The sequence below is a fragment of the Microtus pennsylvanicus genome, chromosome 1, assembly GCF_037038515.1.
Source record: "Microtus pennsylvanicus isolate mMicPen1 chromosome 1, mMicPen1.hap1, whole genome shotgun sequence".
In the NCBI taxonomy this organism is placed as follows: domain Eukaryota; kingdom Metazoa; phylum Chordata; class Mammalia; order Rodentia; family Cricetidae; genus Microtus; species Microtus pennsylvanicus.
The window spans coordinates 77468084-77490479 of record NC_134579.1 but is presented as its reverse complement, the minus strand read 5'-3'; the positions used below and the strand labels follow the sequence as shown (position 1 = coordinate 77490479).

At 43.5% G+C, this 22396-nt stretch overlaps 1 protein-coding gene across 1 annotated transcript in view; it reads right to left on the bottom strand.

Annotated features, from left to right (window-relative positions):
* Positions 1–22396, bottom strand: part of Pi4ka (phosphatidylinositol 4-kinase alpha) — a 128891-nt gene that overhangs the window by 75557 nt on the left and 30938 nt on the right. The window contains exons 6-17 of the mRNA XM_075970228.1: positions 22124–22383; positions 18451–18517; positions 16848–16996; positions 14312–14377; positions 12145–12241; positions 10592–10783; positions 9839–9939; positions 9127–9256; positions 7087–7219; positions 5649–5744; positions 4937–5120; positions 3836–3939 (exon numbers count right to left, since the gene is read on the bottom strand). Coding sequence (XP_075826343.1) covers positions 3836–3939; positions 4937–5120; positions 5649–5744; positions 7087–7219; positions 9127–9256; positions 9839–9939; positions 10592–10783; positions 12145–12241; positions 14312–14377; positions 16848–16996; positions 18451–18517; positions 22124–22383 — 1579 coding nt within the window. The remainder of the gene's footprint in view (positions 1–3835; positions 3940–4936; positions 5121–5648; positions 5745–7086; positions 7220–9126; positions 9257–9838; positions 9940–10591; positions 10784–12144; positions 12242–14311; positions 14378–16847; positions 16997–18450; positions 18518–22123; positions 22384–22396) is intronic.

The following is a 22396-nucleotide window of genomic DNA, read 5'->3' as shown; positions in this document are numbered from 1 at the left end:
CACTGTATGGAAATTTACCCAGTAAGCTACAGCCACATGGCAATACACAGATTAATAAAAATGGATTAATAGAAAGCCAGAAATAAGCTTAAGATATTGGCCAAACCATATTGCAAACTGGGCGGTGGTGGCACCCGCCTTTAATCCCAGCACTCGGGAGGCAGAGGCAGGCGGATCTCTGTGAGTTCGAGACCAGCCTGGTCTACAAGAGCTAGTTCCAGGACAGGCTCCAAAGCCACAGAGAAACCCTGTCTTGAAAAACCAAAAAAAAAAAAAAAAAAAAACAAAACAAAAAAACAAAAAAAAACCCATATTGCAAATAATATAGTTTCTGTATGATTATTTCAGGAGTCTGGGTGGCTGGGAAATGAACAAGCGGCTTCCGCCAACATAGGAGTCACATGCTTTTAATCCCAGCCCTAGGGAGGTGGCAATAGAGAAGAGTGATATGGCTGGGTAGAGAGATGAATATAAGGTGGGAGGAGGCAGGAGCTGGGATTCAGTCTGAGGTGTCAGTATGAGTATGCAGTCTGAGGATCGCCCCTTTAGTCTGAAGATTTGGTAGAGGTAAAAGGCCTCTCTAGCGTTGACTACACTGCTTCTCTGATCTCTCAGTTTTCACCCCCTAATATCTGACTCTAGGTTTTTATTTATTAAGACCAACTAGAACTCATGCTACAGAGTCCCAGGACCACCTGCCTCTGGATTATGGACATCCTACATAAACCCAGGAGTGAAACTGATGTTGCCTCTTCAGCCAGATGTCAGGGGCCAGGCCTCTGCAGCTTTGCAATCAGCAGCTCTGATATTGGCATGGTGTGTTACTAGTTGATGCACATAGGCCTTTGAGTCTTGGTTTCTTCCTGTGTGAAACAAGTATAATAATTCCCTCTTCATAAGCAGGAGGAGTTAAGCACCAAACAGGCTGGTCCCAAGCAAATGCTAGTCACGACAAAAGGCACTCCTTTCCCAGTTAGGTAAAGCCTGGCAGGTTAGGGGAACAAAAGCTATCAAATGTTCCTACTGGTGAGAAGACAAACTTGGGAGGTTTTGTGTGTGTGTGTGTGTGTGTGTGTGTGTGTGTGTGTGTGTGTGTGTGTGTGTATGTATGTGTGTGTGTGTAGGGGCTGGAACCCAGGACCCTGTGTATGCCAGGCAAGTGCTCTAACACTGAGCCACAGCCTCAGATTGACAAATCATTTTAATGGCAATAAGAGGCTTTATGGGGGAAAATGGCAATTTCGACCAGAAACTGAAGAAAATGTAGCATGAGATTAGCAGGAATTGCACAAAGTGAGGTCAGAGCTCAGCAAGATCAACACAAGGGCCAGAAAGAGGCCAGCAGGGAGCCAGTCAAAGAGCAGGAGGTACCCAAGGACAAGGAGTCCCAGGTTAAGGGAACAACATGGGAAAAGAAGCGCAGACACCAGGATGGTCAGAAGTTTGGATGGGGCCCCAATCTAGTCCTCAGATTGTTTATAGTCTGGACACACAATGGTGGCAGTGAGAAAACACTGATACAACTGTTCCTCACTCCCCATGGGAAACTGGCTGCAAAACTCCCTAGGATATAAAACATCCTTTCATTTAAAATGGTGTGGTAGCCGGGTAATAGCAAATAACATACACTTGTAATCTCAGCACTTAGATGGTGGAGGCAGGAGTATTATAAGTTCAAGGCAACTTGAGCTATCACAGCAAGACTAATAAACAAAAGGTAAATAAACTAGGATGGTATTTGCATATATTATGACTACATTCTTGCATACTTTAAATCATTTCATAATTACCCTAGTGCTTACTACAATGCAAATATCACAAAAAGTGTTTTTTTGTTGCTGTTGTTATTAGTGTTGGGTTTTTTTTTTTTAAAGATAGGATTTCACTATGGAGCAGAACTTGCTATGTGGCTCAGGCTGGCCTCTAACTCTCAGTCCTCTTGCCTCAACTTCCTAAGCGGCTGTGTTACAGTGTGTATCACCTCTCCCAGCGCTGGAGATACTTTATTATTTGGAGAATGCTGATGAGAAAATCTGAACATGGACAGGATAGATGCATGTCTTGGTTTTAACATTTACTACCTGTCGGTGGAGACCAACTGTGTAACAATGCCAAGAGCTCACACTGGTCAAGAACTTGCACGTATATAATCTCCCACCAAAGTCCTAACAGACCCACGCCGCTTAGCTTCTGGGATCAGTTGAGATAGGTGCACTCAGGGTGGTCTGGCTCACAGACCCCGCACGTACATCTCTATTCACTGCTCACACAATGAGACGTGCTCTTTGGCAGGTGAAGAAACCAGGCATAGACAAGCCGAGCATTTACTGAGGCAAGGCGGCTGCACTGCTGCCCACTAAACTGACGACTAGGAACAGTAATGCCAACACAGGGGTGCTCGGCTCTGCACCAGTCTCACGTCTTTGTCTGACTTTTCTTCCTGCCTTCTCTCTCTTCTGATCTGACAACCTCTTGTGAGATCCTTCAAACATGAAGAGACATGGCTCTTCCTCATGGCATTCTGGGTAAAGTCAAGAAGCATCTCTCAGTCTTCCAAGGAAAACTGGCCAGGCTTTGTACAAATACAGAGTGCGCAAAGATATAAACGTTTATTCCCTGGGCCTCCAAATTCCAATTGCCTCTCTAACCCTGCACATGGGTTTTTTTTTTTTTGAGGGGGGAATGCGAAGAAGCAAACCTAGGGCCTTATACTTGCTGGTGGCCAATTGTTTTGCATTAAATCTCCAGTCCTCAAATCCTACTTTAAAAAAATCTAACCTAAGAAAAGCACACTCACAGGTTGGTGGTGGTGGCACACACCTTTAATCATAGCACTCAGGAGGCAGAAATAGGTGGATCTTTGTGAGTTCGAGGCCAGCCTGGTCTACAGAGTGAGTTACAGGATGGCTAGGTGATGGAGGAAGGTCATTGGCTAATAAAGGAACTGCCTTGGCCCTTTTTTATTGGTTAGGACATAGGGAGGTGGAGTAAACAGAACAGAATGCCGGGAGGAAGAGGAAATGAGCTCAGACTCGAGAGCTCTCCTCTGGGGAGCAGACGCCTCGGCAGAGACGCCATGCCCCGCTCCCAGGCAGACACACGCGATGAAGCTCCAACCTAGAATCTTCCCGGTAAGACCGGTGCTCACAGATTATTAGAGATTGGTTGATTGGGATATCAGAATTAGCCAGTAAGGGCTAGAGCTAAGGGCCAAGCAGTGATTAAAAGAATACAGTGTCTGTGTAATTATTTCGGGTAAAGCTAGCCGGGCAGGCGGCTGGGGTGTTGGGGACGCAGCCCCGCCGCTGCTCATATTACTACAGCTAGGGCTCCATAGAGAAACCCTGCCTCAAAAACAAAAACAATACAAACAACAACAACAAAACAAACAAAAAAGCATACTCACATAGCTTTTCCATAGCTATTACACTATTTATTCAATGTAGTACCTTCTGGTATGGAAACTAGAAAACTACCCAATACTCAAACTAAACTGGTTAGAATCTTGGCACAGTGTGGTACTATGCAGTTATTTAAAGCAACACACAGGGCAACATTTCAGGTGTAGCTGGCATGTTGCTTATGTTTAAGAAGCAGGTCACCTAGATGTGCTTTATGGGCCTGTGTGGCAGAGAATGGAGCAGAGCAGAGGGCCATAGGTGTAGCTCAGCAACAAACTGCTGCCACGTGTGGTTTTTATGTGCTGCCTTGCATGTACACTGATTTATAGCATATAGCTTCTGTAAGAAGGCTAACACCCACAGGCCAATCTTCAAACTTTCCTCAAACACAGTTAAATGTTGTCAAGCTCTAGAGCAAAGAGGTATAGAATTACCTGTAGCCATGGTCTTTGTAGTCTTTGGTGGCAGAATAGACAACTGAACTGGCCTTCACACTGATTTGCTGAAAGAGATTCCAGACTTCCTGATAAATGTATTGCTGGAAGAGAGCAGGAGATACTGTCACCATCCATAACCCCTGAGGCCACTCCTAGACATGGGAAGACCCTCCTGTCATCACCCAGGGAGGACCATGCAGGGCATACTTTTGTATGCATGTGTGTGTTTAAGTGCTAAGACATGTATATGGTGGTAAGAGGAAAACGTTTTAATTTTCTCCTTCCATCACTCAGGTTCCAGAGATTGAACTCAAGTCCACAGGCTTGTCAGCAGTCTTTTTACCCACCAAGTCATCTTTGCCAGCTATGTTTATTTTATTGATGGACTGGTTTATATACAGCGTTTTACTATGAAGCCCTGGCAGGCCTAGAACTCACTATATAGAGCAAGCTGGCTTTGAACTCACAGAAATCCTCCTGCCTCTGGTTCCCAAGTGCTGGGATTAAAGGTGTACATACCATGCCCGGACAATATTTTATTGCTTTAAGATTCTATTTTTAAATTATGTATATATGTGGGTGTCTGCACAGGAGTGTGTGCCTGGGATGCAGGTACCCTCCAAGGCCAGAAGAGAGCATCATACATACCTCCTAGAGCTGAGGTCTTGGGACTCTGTGCCACCTGACTGGGAGCTTAGGACTGAGCTTGGGTCTTCTAGAAGAATAGTATGCATTTCTGGCCTTTTTTTTTTGAGACAAGGGTTTGAATTCCTAATTCTTTTGTCTCTACTTCCTAAGTGCTGGGACTACAGGCATTTATCATGGTTCCTGTCTAAGGAGATCTATTTCTAGAGCTCTAAGAAAATCCAAATCAAAAGGAAAGAAGTAGCTTTTATTTAGACCCAATTTTATGCTAGCTACATTGATAAGAAATGAGTTTCCAGAGAGTGATACAACCACTGACTACAAATTCTCTCCATACAGTGCTGAAACCACTGTGAGAATTTAGCTTAGTTTCAAGGTGCATTAACAGTGCAATTTTCTACTCCTTATAATCAAGGTTTCCAGCTCCAGCCTCACTGTAGGGCTTTTCCTTACATTTCCAGTGATAACCAGGCAGCCCAGCTGGTCGATGATGAGAACATCAAGCGGCGAGGGAGGCTGGCAGAATTTCTGCTGCAGGATCTGCAGAATTGGCTCCATGACCTTTGGGGTGTCTCTCAGAGCCACTGCAATGTGTCCCAAGGCACGGATGGTATGGTCAGGAATCAAGTGAGCATCCCTATGGGGGGAAGAAGAGAGGTGTTTCAAAAGCTCTGAGAGTTGGACGTGGTGGCGCACACCTTTAATCCCAGCACTTAGGAGGCAAAGGCAGGTGGATCTTTGGGTTTAAGGCCAGCCTGGTTTATGGAATGACAGCCAGGACAGTCAGAGGTCCACAGAAAAACCTTGTTTTGAAAAAACAAAAAACAAACAAACAAACAAAAAAACGATCAAACAAAAAACCCTCCAAAAGTAAAGCAGCTCCGAGGCATGCAGTGGTGAAACAAAACAAGAGACCATAGCCTCAATCTTGTTCACCATGGCCTTGAAGAAGCAACTGAAGGAACTGCAGTGGTCTCTCACCGCATTCAGAGACAGAGACCCAGACTTTCACTCCAGCACAGGGTCCAGAATGTACATTTGAGGGTAAGTTGACCTTGACCCTTCAGCAGACCCAATGCGCGGCTACACTGTGAGCAGGGAAGAGGCACAACACAGTGACTGAGCCTGCAAAGCAGAGCCACACTTCCAAATGATAGGCACATACTTGTCACTCTCCTGGGAGATGTACAGTCGGTTGGAGAGGCTAGCCAGGAAGGCCTCCACTATCACTGGGTCCACGGTCAGGCCAGCCTTCAGGCACCTGTGCAGCAAATAAGTCCAGGTGACATCAGGTGTTAAGAAAACGGAATGGTTTTGTTTTTCTGCTTGGTTTGTTCCTTGCCAAGATGTACAACATTTTACATAGCAGATCTGAAGTTTCTACTCCAGAAACCTGAATGAAAAGCCATTCTATAGAATGAATTTAAGGAATTATAGCCAACTTCACCCACTTGGTAGTATCTCTTCTGGAAACAATAACTTAAATCACTTTGCCAGTTTTGAAGGAACAGCTTCCTTCAGAATAATGTAACCATGCTAATTCCAATTTCACACTTCCTTTACCATTCATAGCGACTGACTCCCAGACAGCTGAGGAAACATCATACCAAGCCCCCGACCCCTGCTGATTAACCCAGGGCCTTACAAAGGCAAAGCACATGTCCTGCCACTAAACTGCATCTCTGCTCCCCACCAGGGTGTTTTATTAAGGAGAGATGCTTATGTTATTCAGAAAATAGGAACCTTTAGAAGCCCCCAAGAACGTGAAGCCTTCTTTCTCAGGTGTATCCTGCTTGCCCCATCTGTTTGGCTCTTAAGGCATACTGAGAATGAGAAGCCAGAATTCAAAAGGAGGCACACATTCATGCAAATTAGAGAGCAAGAGCATGCAGCAAGTCTCCACAGCAAAGAACAATTAATCTTATTGAAAATATCAGTAAAAGCTGTTGTGGGACATTTGATCACACTGTGTGAAGACATGTCTCTGCTGAGGCATGTTCTGATTGGTCTAATAAAGAGCTGACTTGCCAAAAGCTAGGCAGAAGAAGATAGGCAGGACTTCTGGGACGAGAGAAACTTGGAAGAATTGAAAGGCAGGGGATTCACCAGTCAGACAAAGGAAGTGGGATGCATTGTACTGAGGGGCGGGAACAAGCCAAGAGGCAGAATGTTGATTAATTTAAACAGGTTAATTTAAGTTTTAAGAGCTAGTTGGGAAAAAGCCTAGGCTAAGGCCAAGCTTTCATAATTAATAAGAAGTGTCATTATTTGGGAGCTGGTAGTCCAAAGAAAGACCTGTAAGTATAAAATCTCTGACTTATATCAAATATTATACAGAAAAAAATATAATTACACGTTACTTTGGAAGATGAGCCAATGGGGAAATAAATCCTACATATACTACAATTTTTCTCTAATAAGCAGCTTTTATTTTTCTGACCAAGAAAAGGAAGGCAGCTTTATTGAAAAAAAAACTAAACAATTCTTTTTATAAATATACAATAAATAGAAACAAGCTTTAAATGAAAAGGATAACTTCACTCCTTTTGCATTGAGCCTTTGCCTCCTTAGCTCCCCCTCCCTTCCTTAGTTAAAGCTCCCACCTGCAGATGTTGTCAATGGCGATGTCCCGGAGCTGCTCATACATGGACGGCTGGTTCTTCTTACCCGGCAAGACATTTAGAGTTGACTCGGAATGCTCATTGGTGACACTGATTTTTATATCATTGCCAGCAACTAAAAGTAAAAACTCAAATTCAAACTTGTGTCTGATTTAGTTTTACTTTCATCCCTTTCTTTGTCTCAATCTAAGACCATAAGATAGTAAGCTTTATTTTTAGCTTGTGAAAACAAGCATGCAAACATCCAACCACATCTTACCCACTGGCTTGCTTCCTTTTTCTTTTTCTGAGACAGGATCTTACCATGCAGCCCTGGACTGCTTGGAGCTCACTATGTGGACCATGCTTGCCCCCTTAAAAGGCATGCACCACCACGCTTGGCTTACTATACAGACCAAACATTCAAAGTCAAGAGTCTGAGACCAACAGAAAGGGTGAAGGAACATGTTTAAATCAAAAGGACAGATGGTTTATAAAGTGTTAAACTTGCTTACATAGACATAATCTACATGGGAAGCAGAAAGTAGAGAAAGACAAGATCTCCTGAGTAAATTGAGAGCATGGGGACCTTGGGGGAGGGTTGAAGAGGGGAGGGGAGCAGAGAGAAGTAGAGCTCAATAAAAATCAATTTAAAAAATGGGAAAAAAGTGTTAAACTTGCTTATAAAGTAAGTTCAGCAATTTTTTAAGAACCATTTTTTAAAAATGACAAAGTCAGGCATGGTGGTGCACACCTTTAATCCCAGCATTCCAGAGAGAGGCAGGTGGATCTCTGTAAATTCAAGGCTCGCCTGATAGTGAGTTCCAGGACAGCCAGGGTTATGCAGAGAGACCTGTCCCAAACAACAACAACAATAACAACAACAACATAAATAACAAATATCCACATGAATGTAGCTTTGATGCTCAGTGAGGAAGTCCTGTCTCATCCAAGCAGTGTGCACAAAGCAGGTAAGTGTGTGTTTGGCTGATGGTGCACGTGACAGAAGCCTGGGAGATCATAAGCACAAACTTAAACACTTACATCATTCCTTAACAAAGTTAAAATGACTGATTCAAAAGATAGTTTGAAAACATCACAATTATGAATCAAGGATTTTTTTCTTCTGTTTGTGTGTCTTTACTATAAGACTGAAGAAGTCTTCTGATGGCTAGGTTTGGGTTTCTTCATTAGTGCCTCACATCCATGGAAGCTGGACTAATTAATTAGTCAGTCAACTAATCAATCTGCACTAATTACTATTATATGAGAAGATCTGCTCTGAACCTGCATCCTCTATGGGGCAGTGTGGAGCAAATGAGGCAATGTACATGAGACTTCCAGCCCAGCTCTGAGGCCTTCAATAGGAGGCAAAGAAGGCCTGAATCCTAGGGAATGGGGATCTGAACAGAGACAGAAGGAAAGATGTAGAGGAGAGGAATGGCTCAAACAAGTATGGTCAGAACTCAAATAGTTACATGGCCCCTCTCACAAGGATCCAGAAGCTCTGAATGCTGAAGATGAGCTTGTTGTGGAATATGAGTTGGAAATGTGTACATTTGTTTAATGATGCAAAGATGTCCTGCATTCTTTTATGCTGCATTTGTCTAACTCTGTAGAGCTGTGTTACTTTGCCTGTTTAAAAGACTTGACAGGTCTAACAAAGATCTGAACAACCAATAGTAAGGTAGGAGAAAGGAAAGGTGGGTCTGGCGGCAGAGAGAATAAATAGGAGGAGAAATCTGAGGAGAGAAGATTGAGGAGTGAGAGAAAAGGAGGAAGACTCCAGGGGCCAGCCACCCAGCTAGACACAGAACAAGAAGGAAAGATATATAGAAATAGAAAAAGATAAAAGCCCAGAAGCAAAAGGTAGATGGGATAATTTAAGTTAAGAAAAGCTGGCAAGAAATAAGTCAAGCTAAGGCCAGGCATTCATAATTAAGAATAAGGCTCCACTCCATGTGCTTTATTTGGGAGCTGGGTGGTAGGCCCTCAAAGAGCAAAGAGCAAAGCGTGAAAGCAAACAGCTACAAGAGCTATTACCTGTGTGGTACTGACTGTGGTACTTATAGAGTTTCACCAGCACCGGGGATGGAATCACCAGAAAGTCTCTCAAAGATGGTGTCACTGAGTGTACCACCACTGGGAACCTTTCACACAGGCGGCCCAAACCCTGCAACACAACATCAATCCATCATGCTGTCTGGAAAGAATCATCCACAAGGCCCTATGGACCCAAACTTCTGAAGTCAAAGCTCCCAGAGACTACCTGCTCATGGGTTAAGAGAAGGAAATGGTACTAATTCTTCAACAATCAAGACATATACATATACATATATAGCTAAGACTGTTTGTGTCTAAGTAAATACATTAAGGTACAGAATAGGCTGTTAAGCAATGGAAGGTATGGAGTCAATAGGGTCTATATCAAGGAGAGCCTTAGCTAAGCAGAAGTGAGCATTATAACCAGGGCATCTCTCTGTGAGGCCCTGTGTCTATGACCTGCTCGCCTTGATTATATGCAAGGCAGTCTCACATCAAGGAGGAACACAGGTCCTCTCTCAGGTCCTCTTCAAGGCAAGCAGCTCTTGCAGAAATGCACGGCCCTATCCAGAAAAGCCTACCCTCAGCTCACAGCAGAATCTAATAGACATCTTAAAGGACAACTTTGTTGCCTTTTGTTTGATTCTGGAGAATCAGCTACAGCCTGAGCAATAGTAAGGGCACCTGTGAATGGGAATCTCTGGAGACTGACCTGTAGGCAGCAGATTAGCAAGGGCAAATGGGCAATGATGACCTTGCTGGATGTCTTGGACTGCAGCTTTTCAGACAGCTTGATGCAAAGGTTTTCTGCACCTTAATTTAAAATCAGAAGCAGATACAAATAATCACTACAGCCCAAGATTCAGAAAGTAAGTAAGTTCTTTCTTTCTTTCTTTCTTTCTTTCTTTCTTTCTTTCTTTCTTTCTTTCTTTCTTTTTTCTTTCTTTTCCCTTTGGAGCCGAGGACTGAACCCAGGGCCTACTACTGAGCTAAATCTCCCAACCCCAGAAAATATGTTCTTACTGGTTAAGCACAGGACTTAGTAAAGCCCACACAAATACCTGTTACAGGTATTAACACTGAGAGATAACACTGGGAGTTTTGAAGCAGGCACCCACATGATGTGAATCTACATTATCGTCTCTGTGGGTGGGACCCTTTTGTTTCACAGCATTCTACTAAGCAAAAATGTTTCCCAGACTCCCCCACCAGCCTCTTACCCTCCAGTTATGAACCTCCATCTCTCCAGAGCAAAGTCTAAAGATCCATCAAAAAACACCAGAGAGAATGTACAGGTTTGGTGGCCTTGGGCTTCCCTTTCCTCCCAGGTCCATTGTCTTACATTGCAGGACAGGACAGCAAATGCCTGGGCCAAGCATTCTAGAAAGCACTTTGGGAAACACATAGGGGGATTCCTGAGTAGGTCTAGAGATCATAGGATGCAGGAAGGGAAGTTTGGGCTCACCCTGCTCATCCTTCACAGCCCACACCATGAGGTCCACGCAGGCAGCATTTGCTTGGCAGCGCAGTTTGAGGGGGCTCATCTCACTGTGGACCCTGTCTGCATCATGTAGAATCTTCTGGAGCTCCCCTTGGCTCATGTTGAACTGCTCCAACACAAAATCATGGATCTCTTTCACAAAGGAGGTGGGGAGATCTGTGGGAAAGAAAGTTTGGGGTGGGGGATAGTCACAGATGGGAAGAGCCACTCCATAACATAGGTAGCAGGCACCAACAGCTAAGGCTGTTCCCTCTCAACAAAAGCAAAGGTGATCTTGGAGGTGGTTACTGGGATTCTAAGAATGCCTGCAGGGTCAAGCATGAACAGGCTATGTCATAACTCCCCAAGAGCATATAGTTTGTTGGCCAGAGGAAAAGGGTGCTCCTGGAGTCAGACCAGGTGTTTGGTGGTGCTGAGGATCAAGCCAGGTGCTTACACTGTAGGCAAGTGCTCTACACTGAGCTATACTCTAAGCCCAGAGTACATCTTTTAAGCTGTCAAAAACTAAAACTCAAATATATGAAATACCTAAAAAGAGTGAGGTGGTAGTGGTGCGCACCTTTAATCTCAGCACTCGGGAGGCAGCGGGCAGCTCTCTATGAGTTTGAGGCCAGCCTGATCTACAAGACCTAGATCCAGGGCAGCTAGGGTTGTTGCACATAGAAACCCTGTCTCAAAATCCAAAAAATAAAGGAAAGAAAAGAAATACCTAAAAAGGGATATATCATCAATGGGATCATTCAGTTGAAAGATCAGAGATTTTCCTAATTCTCATCCTTGAGACCTGAAAATTTCAGAACCACTGTGATAGGCAGAGGTCAGACCAGTAACAGACAGCTAAGGCAAAAGGACTCTAGGATGTCAGGCTGGGCTGGCCATCATTAATGAACTCCCCAGGGAACCCAAACCTTTGCTGCTATGGTCTCTATATGACTGTTTCTCAGGGGCCCTCTTAATTAGATTAGGAATAGTTAAGTAAATTATAATGTATCTATATCTTAGAAATTTATGTAGTCACCAAAAAATATTTAAGAGGAATATTTAATGTTATGAAGAAACAGAATGGGAAAAACACATGAGAAACTGTGAGGAAACGTTAAACCTTTTATTTTCTAAAATGTCTAAATTTGATATGTAAAACTATATGCACAGGACAATGATACAGTGTATATAGAAAAACATATTAGAAAATAAACCAACTCTTCAGCCATCACTGGCAGTATTACCATCAGGGCCAGATTTTTAAAATTTTCTTATTTCCTCTAAAGTTCAGTCATGTGATCATGTTGCTCACATGTGATCTTTTATTTTTGGAGTTACGGGGATCTTGCTATATTGCCTTAACCGGTCTCAAACCCTTGGGCTCAGCTCATCCTTATGAGTAGCTAGGATTATACCCATAAGCCACATCTGTTTTCACACGTGATTTCTAAGTTGGCACCAACAGAAAGCAAGTAGCAGACTGTAAGAGTGGCCAAGGGACCACCCCCTGTGCCCACATCCACCAACACCCTTACCTTTCATGTAGTACAGAGTATCTCGAAGCATCTTGAACATGGTCAGGTAGAGGGGATCACTGAAGCTTGTATAGTAGAGGTCAGCACTGGGATTGGTCTGCAGAGGAAACAGGCACTCAGCCACAGTGCAGAGACTCTCCGAACTGCTTTGGTCCTGCACACGGCCCAGCAAGCAACTACATTGTAAACTGAGCACCCACTTGCTGTAATTTGTAACAGACATTCAAATTTCCCTGTTCATCCTTCTCAGTAAAAGGCAAAAGTAAACAGGTGGTCCATGCCTGGCCCTGATGTTATAAAAACCGATAACAACAACAACAAAAACCACTACTAACATTTCACTGTCTTTGGTCTGGCATGGAAATGAAGGACATGAAAGACATGGAAGGGGAATCTAATATTAAATCTAATCATTTTGAAGGATGACACTATAGTTTGGGCATTCCGAGATTTAGCCTACATTTTACAATTAAAATTAATTTTAATTTTTTTCCAAGACAGGGTTTCTCTGTGTAGTCCTGACTATTCTAGAACTTACTTCGTAGACCAGGCTGGCCTTGAACTCAGAGATCTGACTACCTTTGGCCAAGTGCTGGGATTAAAGGTGTGAACCGCCACCACCTGGCTTGAATATTCTTTACCAATGTAATCTGAAATGTAGTGCTTGGAAAAAACAAAATAAACCCTTAAGACATGGCCTAGTGAGTTAAGATGTAGTCCTTAATGTCTGGGTACTACCAACTGAGAGGAGCTGGAGGCAGCATGGGGTGGGAGGGTGTGAGAGCCACCAAGCATTCAGGAGGGCACTGTTGGGAGCTGGTGACCAAGCGCCATCAACAGTCTCTGCTTCATGACCACCCCTTACCAGTCCCTGTGACATTCTGCTGGGCACAGATGAAGAAATGAGATGGGCAGAGGGAAGAGCAGCTCAAAGTTCAGAGTTGAGATCAACTGAGGGTTTTCAATCACCCATGCCGCATGTCCAAAGGACAACAACAGCACTCACTAGCCACATATCTCCACATTCCTCAAGTTCTCTAGGCCTAGAAACTACAGTTTGCTATTGTTTTATGTCTAAGGTCAACATTTACAACTCTTTTTGGGGGATGCAGTTTGAAGTAGGGTCTCACTGTATAGCCCTGGCTCTCCTGGAACTCTGAAAGTAGAGCACACCGGCTGGGACTAAAGGGTACACCACTCCCGGCCATTTAAAACTTTTCTTGTGTTTGTTAGCACAAAACTATTTCTTCAACAGGATATTTATTCTAAAGTCTAAAAGTATTAACAAACAAAGCTGCCCCAAATTACCCTAGTTCATTCATGGGGAAAAGGGCCCTAGAAATAAATAAATAAATAAATAAATAAATAAATAAATAAATAAAATAAACTTCAAAGGAAAAAGAAAAGACCACAAACTCAACCTACAGTGAGAGTGAGAGACAGGAGGATCTCTGTGAGTTCAAGGCCTGACTGCTCTATAAAGAGAGTTCCAGAACAGTCAGAGCTACAACAGTGAAACCCTGTCTTGAAAAACAAAAAACAAAACAAAAAAACCCCATATCCCCACTAAAAAAATAAATAAAAAGCGTGCAAGAGCTAAGACTCAGGTTGACAGGAAAGACCTGCAGCAAAGTACCAGACTGCAACTTGGAGTTATGACAGTGTGTCCCTTAGTCAGGACTAACCAAGAGCAAGCACACACACCACAAACACTAACATCAAAGTTTACTGATGCCAACTGCAGAGTAGATCTTGGCTCCAAATACATTTTTAAAAAGTCCTTCAGATACATACCATATACATGGCTGCCATGTCCCAGAAAGTATACCTTGCAGCTTTGAAAGCAACAAAGAAGCAAGGAAGATAAACTCCAGAAAGACCCAGGCTGACTGCAAGCTTCCTAAGTGTGTGACATGGTACATTAGTTAACCCTCATGAACCTCCCGACCGTGAAATGGAGACACTGAGCACCAGTCAGAGGCATGTGTGGTGATGGAATGAGAGGAGCTAGGGCAGGCAGGCAGGTGGGCGTGTGTGTGTGTGTGCTTGCTAGGACTAGGGTGGGAATAAGATGAGCACTTCAACCCTCCTACAAGCAGTTCTGTTTTCTTTTTGCACATGCTTAAGTCAGGCTAATTTCATGGTGATGTCCTCAGAAGGTACTTACTTCCATCACGCTGGCTACAACTCCATCTAAGAATTTGAGAACAGGCTCCTCAACAATCTTCTTCACCTGTTAGAGAGACAAAAATCACATGATTACACAAGGAGACAGGGATGCTAGCTTCTCCTACCTCATAACAAATGCATTGCTAGACAAAACCCATAAGGCTGAGGTGAAGCTCAATGGTAAGGAACATGCTTAGCATGCCCAAGATGTTGGGTTCAATCCTCAAAATTCTTAAAAGAAAAAAGTCAGGGGCCAGAGAGATGATTAAGTGGTTAAGAGCATTTGCTGCTCTTGCAGAAGTTCCAGGTTTGGTTCCCAGTACCACATGGGGGCTCACAACTGCCCATAACTCTAGTTTGAGGGGATCTGATGTTATCTTCTGACTTCCATGGAACCAAACATGCACACGATGCACATATATATATGTCATGCATAAAATAAATAAATCTAAAAAAATTTTAAAAGAAAAATGAAAAGAACCCCATAAATTTGTAGTGATAAGTGTAATGGAAGTAGCTCAACAACTTATCAACTGAACAATGATCAAGCCATATGCAGAAAATGCCCTTACTATTCTAGCGTCACTTACTATTCTTAGCGTCACAAAAACTCCTTTGAGTAAATCAAATATAAAGGAGAAGCACTGTTTTTAGTGGAGACTGAGCCTGCCCCTACCCTAGGTCTGCACAGTCTTTTTTTTTTTTTTTTAAGATTTATTTATTTATTATGTATAGTGTACTATCTGCACTATGCCTGCAGGTCAGAAGAGGGCACCAGATCTTATTACAGATGATAGTGAGCAACCATGTAGTTGCTGGGAATTGAACTCAGGACCTCTGGAAGTGCAGTCAGTGTTCTTAACCTCTGAGCCATCTCTCCAGCTCTGGATCTACATATTCTTGACATACTCAACACCGGTCTCTTCTGAATGCAAATTTAGGACGCCTCTCGCATGTACTCAAGGTAAGGATTAAATGAAGAATCCCAACAGAAGGCAGCAGCGTGAGTGAATGTGCTCAAAGCCAGAAGCAACTGTCATCCTGTTGCGTTCAGCTGTGCCCCCACACCCCGTAAAGGATCACCCCAGATAGGCTGGCTTATCGTTCACATCAACTCCCCGGAAGGCTTGGAGTAGGCACAGGATTCTCTAGAGTACTTGGCAATGCTGCACAGTGGCCTAGGAAGGGGCTAGAGCATGGAGAAGCTGGGAAAGACTGTGGGGGCAGGGAGTCCTCAATGGTATTGGGTAAGGCTTTCCAAGTGTGGTGAGTTGGGGGAGGAATGTCCACACTCCTGTAAGGATCCCCTAACCCCCTACCTAGGCTCCATAGGAGCACCCAATAAATTCATTGGTTCTCCAGAGTGAACTTTGGAAGAATTCTGCCTCAGTTTGTCCTTGGGATCTGGGGGGGGGGGGGATTAACACTGCTTTCCTTCTCCCCTAGGACAGGAAGTTTACCCTCCTCCCCTCTGTAATCTGTCTCATTCTGTCTATTGTACCTGGGAATAATGGTATAGGATGAAGACCCGATGCCAAAAATCTGAAATTCCAAACGTTCCAAAATCCAAACTACTTTTACATCAATATGTTGTCCCAAGTGGAAAACTCCACACCTGACAAAATTATTCAAGCCACTGCATAAGCCGGGCACGGCAGGCAGGCCTGTGGTCCACTCGAAGGCCAAGATAGAAGGATCTCTTGAGCTCGGAAGTTTGAGTCTAGCCTGAGCAACAGAGCAAAACTGTTTCAAATAAAAGAAAATAAGACTATAAAATAACTGTCTATATGTATAAGGTGCATGGATATGAAGATTAAATGAGAGCAGGAGAGATGGCTCAGAGGTTAAGAGCACTGGTTATTCTTCTAGAGGTCTTGAGTTCAATTCCCAGAAACCACATAGTGGCTCACAACCATCTATAATGGGATCTGATACCCTCTTATGGTAAGCAGATACAGCATTCATATACATAAATAAATCTAGCCAGGTGGTGGTGGCACACACCTTTAGTCTCCAGCACTCAGGAGGCCGAGGCAGGTGGATCTGTGAGTTTGAGGCCAACCTGGTCTACAGAGCGAGTTCTAGGACAGACTCCAAGCTACAGAGAAACCCTGTCTCAAAAAATCAAAATAAAAAAAAGAAACAAACAAATAAATTAAAAAACATTAGAGGCTTTTTCTGATGGGCCTGGTGGCACAAATCTGCAATCTTAGCTACCTGGGTGGCTGAAACAGGAGGAATAAAGTTCAAGGCCTCCCTGGGTAAAATGGCTAAGGCCCTGTTTCAAAGTTAAAAGTGTTTTTTGTTTTTAAGTCTAGGAATATAGCTCACTGATAGAGAGGCCCAAGATTCAACCAATACCATGTTAGCCCAGCATAGCGATGCATGCCATCCGAGTACTCAGGAGGTAGAAACAACAGGAGATCTGTAAGTTCAAGGCCAGCCAGAGCTTCATTGCGCTCAAAAGACAAACAGGACTGAGTCTTCCGCTGCCTGAATTTCCTGTGGTCTATTTACCCTCAGAGCTTGCTTACCAAGTTCAAGAGTTCCCGAAGCATTTCCAGTGGAATACTAAACTCCTTATAGGTGATGCCATTGAACAGGGGGGAGACAGAAAAGCTGGAGCTGATGGTGGAGAAGTAATACTCAGGCTCCAAGGCAGTCCCATCAGGCAGGCAAGAGGCTGTAAGGAGAAAACAGTAAAACAAAAAAGACATGACTGACCCAGATAATTCCCCATAACCAATACAGTTGTGCAGATTGTTTTTGTTGCTACTACAATTCTTCTTTAATCTCAAGCTTCTCCGCACTCACAGCCATTCTCTTACTTCAGTCCCCAAGTGTTGAGATTACAGGAATGTGCCACAGCTCTCCTGGTTTTTAAGGGAGGGAGGATTGACTCTGGCTCATATTTTGAGGGTACAATCCATTACAGCAATGAAAGCATGTCAGGGGAAGCTGTGGTGGCCTAAAGCTTGAGGCTGCTTGATCACATCTGGGTGAATTGGGATGCCAAGAGCTCTCCTTGTACTTCTAGAGATGTGTGTGCGTGTGTGTGTGTGTGTCCCCGTCCGTGTCCCCATGCACGTGCACATGGGCACAGGAGCCCATGGAGGCCAGAAGAGAACATGTGCCCCTTAGAGCTGGAGTTTCCAGTGTTGTGAGTCACCCAGTGAAAATGATGGGAACTTAACTCAGGTCTCCCCCTGCTTTCTACCTTTTCAGATCAGGATGTGAGCTTTTGGCTGCTACTATTCCAGAGTAACGCCTGCCTGCCTGTTGCCATCTTCCTGACACGACGGTCATGAGTTCACCCTCTAAAACTGTAAGCAAGCCCTCAATTAAATGCTTTCTTTTTTAAATTTTTTTAAAGATTTATTTATTTATTATATATACAACATTCCTTCCATGTATGTTTACACGCCAGAAGAGGGCACCAGATCTCATTATAGATGGCTGTGAGCCACCATGTGGTTGCTGGGAATTGAACTCAGGACCTCTGGAAGAGCAGTCAGTGCTCTTAACCTCTGAGACACCTCTCCAGCCCTCTTCTTTAAATTTTTTAAGATTTGTTTTATGTGTATGGTTGCTTTGCAGACATGCACATATGTGCACCATATGTGTGTCCACTGGATCCACTGAAATTGGAATCACAAATGGCTGTGAACCACCATGCGGATACTGGGAAGTGAACTCAGATCCTCTGCAAGAACAGCAAGTGCTCTATCTAACTACTGAGCCCCCTCTCCAGCCCCTAAATGCTTTCTTGTATAAGTTGCCTTGATCATGGCATCTCTTCAGTAATAGAACAGTGACATGACTTACTTTACACCTCTCTGAAAAAGTCACATAAGAATAAATATGGAAACAAAAGCAAATAATGAACTAAACCTCTGAAACCATAAGAAAGCCCCAATTAAATGCTTTATTCTATAAGTTACCTTGGTCTTACAGCCAATAAACCAGTAACACACACACACACACACACACACACACACACACACACGGTGGGGGCATTTTAAAATGAAAACAGAAATAAAGCTCACCACTCTAAATGCATGATGACAGAGTCCTCATTTTGCTGGGAACCTGTTATCTGACACTAGGTTAACATTTATGGTCCTAGGAGAAACCTACCTTCAAAGTAGTGAAAGGCAGATCCTCCAGGAGAGCTGGGTGGGGGCATACCACGCTCCGGGCTAACCTGAAAGCCATAAGGTACAGATCAGAAAAGAACCCGAAAACCAGTCACTCATCGCAGACGCTCTCTGCCAACTGCTGTCCACACTTGAACTCCAGCGTCACAGCCTTACCTCCTCGCTGAAGTCTACTGCTGTCATAGCATTTTTTGCTGTATATTATAACACCAGTAACTATATATTTAATATTTGTTTACTATGTTGAATCTGCCACCCACCTTCTTTTGGGGACAAAGTCTTGCAATGGTCAGACTGGAGCTTGCTATGTAGACCAGGCTGACCTCTGCTTCCTGAGTGCTAGGACTAAAGGTGTGCACCCCACACCCAGCTTGAGCTGAATATTCCTTAATGTTTTGTGTCCTCTTTTTCCCACGAGTCACACATTGATGCAAACATACATACATGCACACATCCATGCATGTAGGGTTTTTGAGGAAAATGGTGTTTACAGAACTGCAGGGTCTTATATGTATGAGGCAATACCTCACTCCTCAGAATGATATACTATTTTCTTAAAAAATGAAATAGCATCTTGCTATGTAGCCCAATCTGCCTCAAACTCATGATTCTCTACTTGAGCTTGTTGAGTACTGGGCCTGCAGGTAAGTGCTACTAAGACCACTGCAATTATATACTTCCTTATTTTCAAAAGATAACACCTTTTGTTTGTTTGTTTTCAAGACAGGGTTTCTCTGTAGCTTTGGAGCCTGTCCTGGAGCTAGCTCTTGTAGACCAGGCTGGCTTCGAACTCAGAGATCCACCTGTCTCTGCCGAGCACTGGGATTAAAGGCGTGTGCCACCACCACCTGGCCAATGTTTTAAATTTTTATTCATTATTTTTATGTGTAGGTGAGTGTCCGTCTGAGTTTAGTTGCAACACACATGCAGAGGAGCTCTTGGAATCCAAAAGAAAAGGCCAGAATTACAGAAACTGGGAATTGGAGGGTTGTGAGCCGCCTGATGTAGGTGCTAGAAGCTGAACCCAGGTCATATGCAAGAATAGTAAACACTGGCCGGGCGATGGTGGCGCATGCCTTTAATCCCAGCACTCGGGAGGCAGAGGCAGGCGGATCTCTGTGAGTTCGAGACCAGCCTGGTCTACAGAGCTAGTTCCAGGACAGGCTCCAAAGCCACAGAGAAAACCTGTCTCGAAAAACCAAAAAAAAAAAAAAAAAAAAAAAAAAGAATAGTAAACACTGTTAACCTTTGAGCCCCAATTATATATTTTTTGCTGGTGTGTATGTGCATGTACATGTATGTTTCATACAAGTGCACTTTTGTGTATGTGGAGGTTGGAGAACAACCCTGGGGCTATCTGCTGGAAAGACATCCATTTTCTTTGAGACAAGGTCTTTCATTGGCTTAAAGCTTACCAATTAAGCTAGACTGGCTAGCTAGCCAGCACAGGGATCTCCATGCTAGGCTCACAAGCATATACCGCAAAAACTCAGCATTTTTCCTGAGTTGTGGGGAATAAACTCAGATCCAATGCTTGCAAAGCACACAATTTACAAACCAGCCATTGCCCCAGCTCTCAATTACATGCTGTTTTTAATTTCAATTTTAATTTTTATTACATTTTTTATTTCATTATTCCATATGAGTATTTTGTCTGTATGTATGTCTGTCTGTGTTCCACATATGTGCCTGGTGTCCCCAGAGGCAAAAAGAGAAACTAGAGTTAAAGATGGATGTGCACGGGGCTGGAGAGATGGCTCAGCGGTTAAGAGCATTGCCTGCTCTTCCAAAGGTCCTGAGTTCAATTCCCAGCAACCACATGGTGGCTCACAACCATCTGTAATGAGGTCTGGTGCCCTCTTCTGGCCTTCAGGCATACGCGCAGAAAGAATATAATAAATAAATAAATATTAAAAAAAAAGATGGATGTGCACTACAATGTGCACCCAATGTGGGTGCTGGGAGCCCTTCAATTACATACTTCTTACAGGCACCAACTATCTCAGAATAAAGTCTGAGAAGGGTGATGTAGTTTATTTGGCAAATGACTGGCCTACCACATAGGAAGCCCTCGGTTTGATTCTCTGGTGGCTATTCTTGGTTGTCAACTTAACTACATCTGGAATCAACTACAACCCAAGAGGTTGGGTACATTCATAAGGAATTTGTTTTGTTTTGTTTTTGAGACAGAGTTTCTCTGTGTAGCCTTGGCTGTCCTAGAACTTTGAAGATCAGGTTGGCCTTGAACTCAGAGATCTACCTGCCTCTGCCTGCTGTGATTAAAGGTATATACTACCATACCCATTGGGATTTTTCTTTCTTAATTAAACCATTTGAAATGGAAAGACTCACTTTTAATACAGATCTTTTGAGGTGGGAAGATTCACCTTTAATCTGGGCCATACTTTCTGGTGGCAGTCTATATGAGGACATGGTAGAAGGAAGCTTGCTCTCTTTGCCTGCCTGGTCTCACTCTTGCTAACAAGGCTATTCCTTCATTGGCATTACAGCCTACTTCTTTAGGGTTCTGGTGTATAACCGAAGACCAGCTGAGACATCCAGACTCAAAGACTGAAAAACTACTTGATTCTTGGACCTTCTATTGGTTTAGTTGGACCACAGCCTGTAAGCTATTCTAATAAATATGAACATAGATTCATTCTATCAGTTCTGTTCCTTTAAAGAACCCTAACACAAATCCCTAGTATACATATGGTGGTAATATGTAATCCTAGCACGAGGGTGATAGAAACAAGATGATCAAGTTCATGGTCATTTTCAGCTCCAGAACAACTTTGAGGCCAGCTTGGGTTAAATGTCTCAAAAATAAAACAAACAAAATCCCACCAGAAACAGAGTTTGGCAACAAAGCATTTCACAACTATGAAATCACTGACAAACATAAAAAGAAGGCTGGCACAGCAGCACTCTCCTTTGTTCTTAGCACTTAGAAGGCATAGTCAGAAAGGTAAGTTTGAGGCCAGCATGTATATAGTAAGATCCTCTTAAAAAACAATTTGTCTTGCATGTGTAAAACCCTAGGAATTGATCTCTGGTACAACGATAAGTATGTAATTTAAAAAAGCTAGGTGTGCTGGTGCATTCTTGGAATCCTAGCACTGAGGAGGCTGAGGCAGGAGGATCAGTGGAAGTTTGAGGTCATTCTAGTCTGCAGGGTAAGTCCCTAAACAAATCTTAAAAAGGGGGCTGGGCAATGGTGGCACACTCCTTTAATCCCAGCACTTGGGCGGCAGAGGCAGAGGGATCTCAGTGAATTCAAGGCCAGCCTGGTCTACAGAGTAAATTCTGGGACAGGCTCCAAAACTACACAAAAAAATCCGGTCTCAAAAAAACTAAACAAAACAAACAAACAAACAAACAAAAAAGGGATTAGTCTTAAGCAAGCTTGGTGGCTCACATCTGTAATCCTAGTACTCAAGAGGTTGAGGAGGGAGGGCTATGAGTTCTCAGCCATCTGGGTCACATAGTGAATTCTAGGAAGATCCTGTTTTGAACACAGAAAAAAGGGGAATTTTTTTTTTTAAATAACAAGAGAACTCTAATAAGAACCTCAAATTACACACAAGTGTTTCTTTGCATGAACATTTACTAAAGCTCTTGCCCCTGAGCACTCCCCTGGCACCCAGCCGCACCTGAGAAATGCTGGACACACTGCTGGTCTTCCTCTTCAGTGTGCCCTCCTGACACACAGTTAGCAGATTGCTGGGTAGGATGGAGCGGAAGTCATTAAAGGAACGCCTTCGGACACCTTCTAGCTCCTCTGGGATTCTCAGGGAATGAGGAGGGACTTTGGGAAAGAGCTTTGAGAGGAGAGATTCTTCTGAGTTGCTGTACCGTCCAAATGATCTGGAGATTCCTATCAGGCATGGGATTGCATACTTGCAAAGGTATTCTAGAAGATCAAG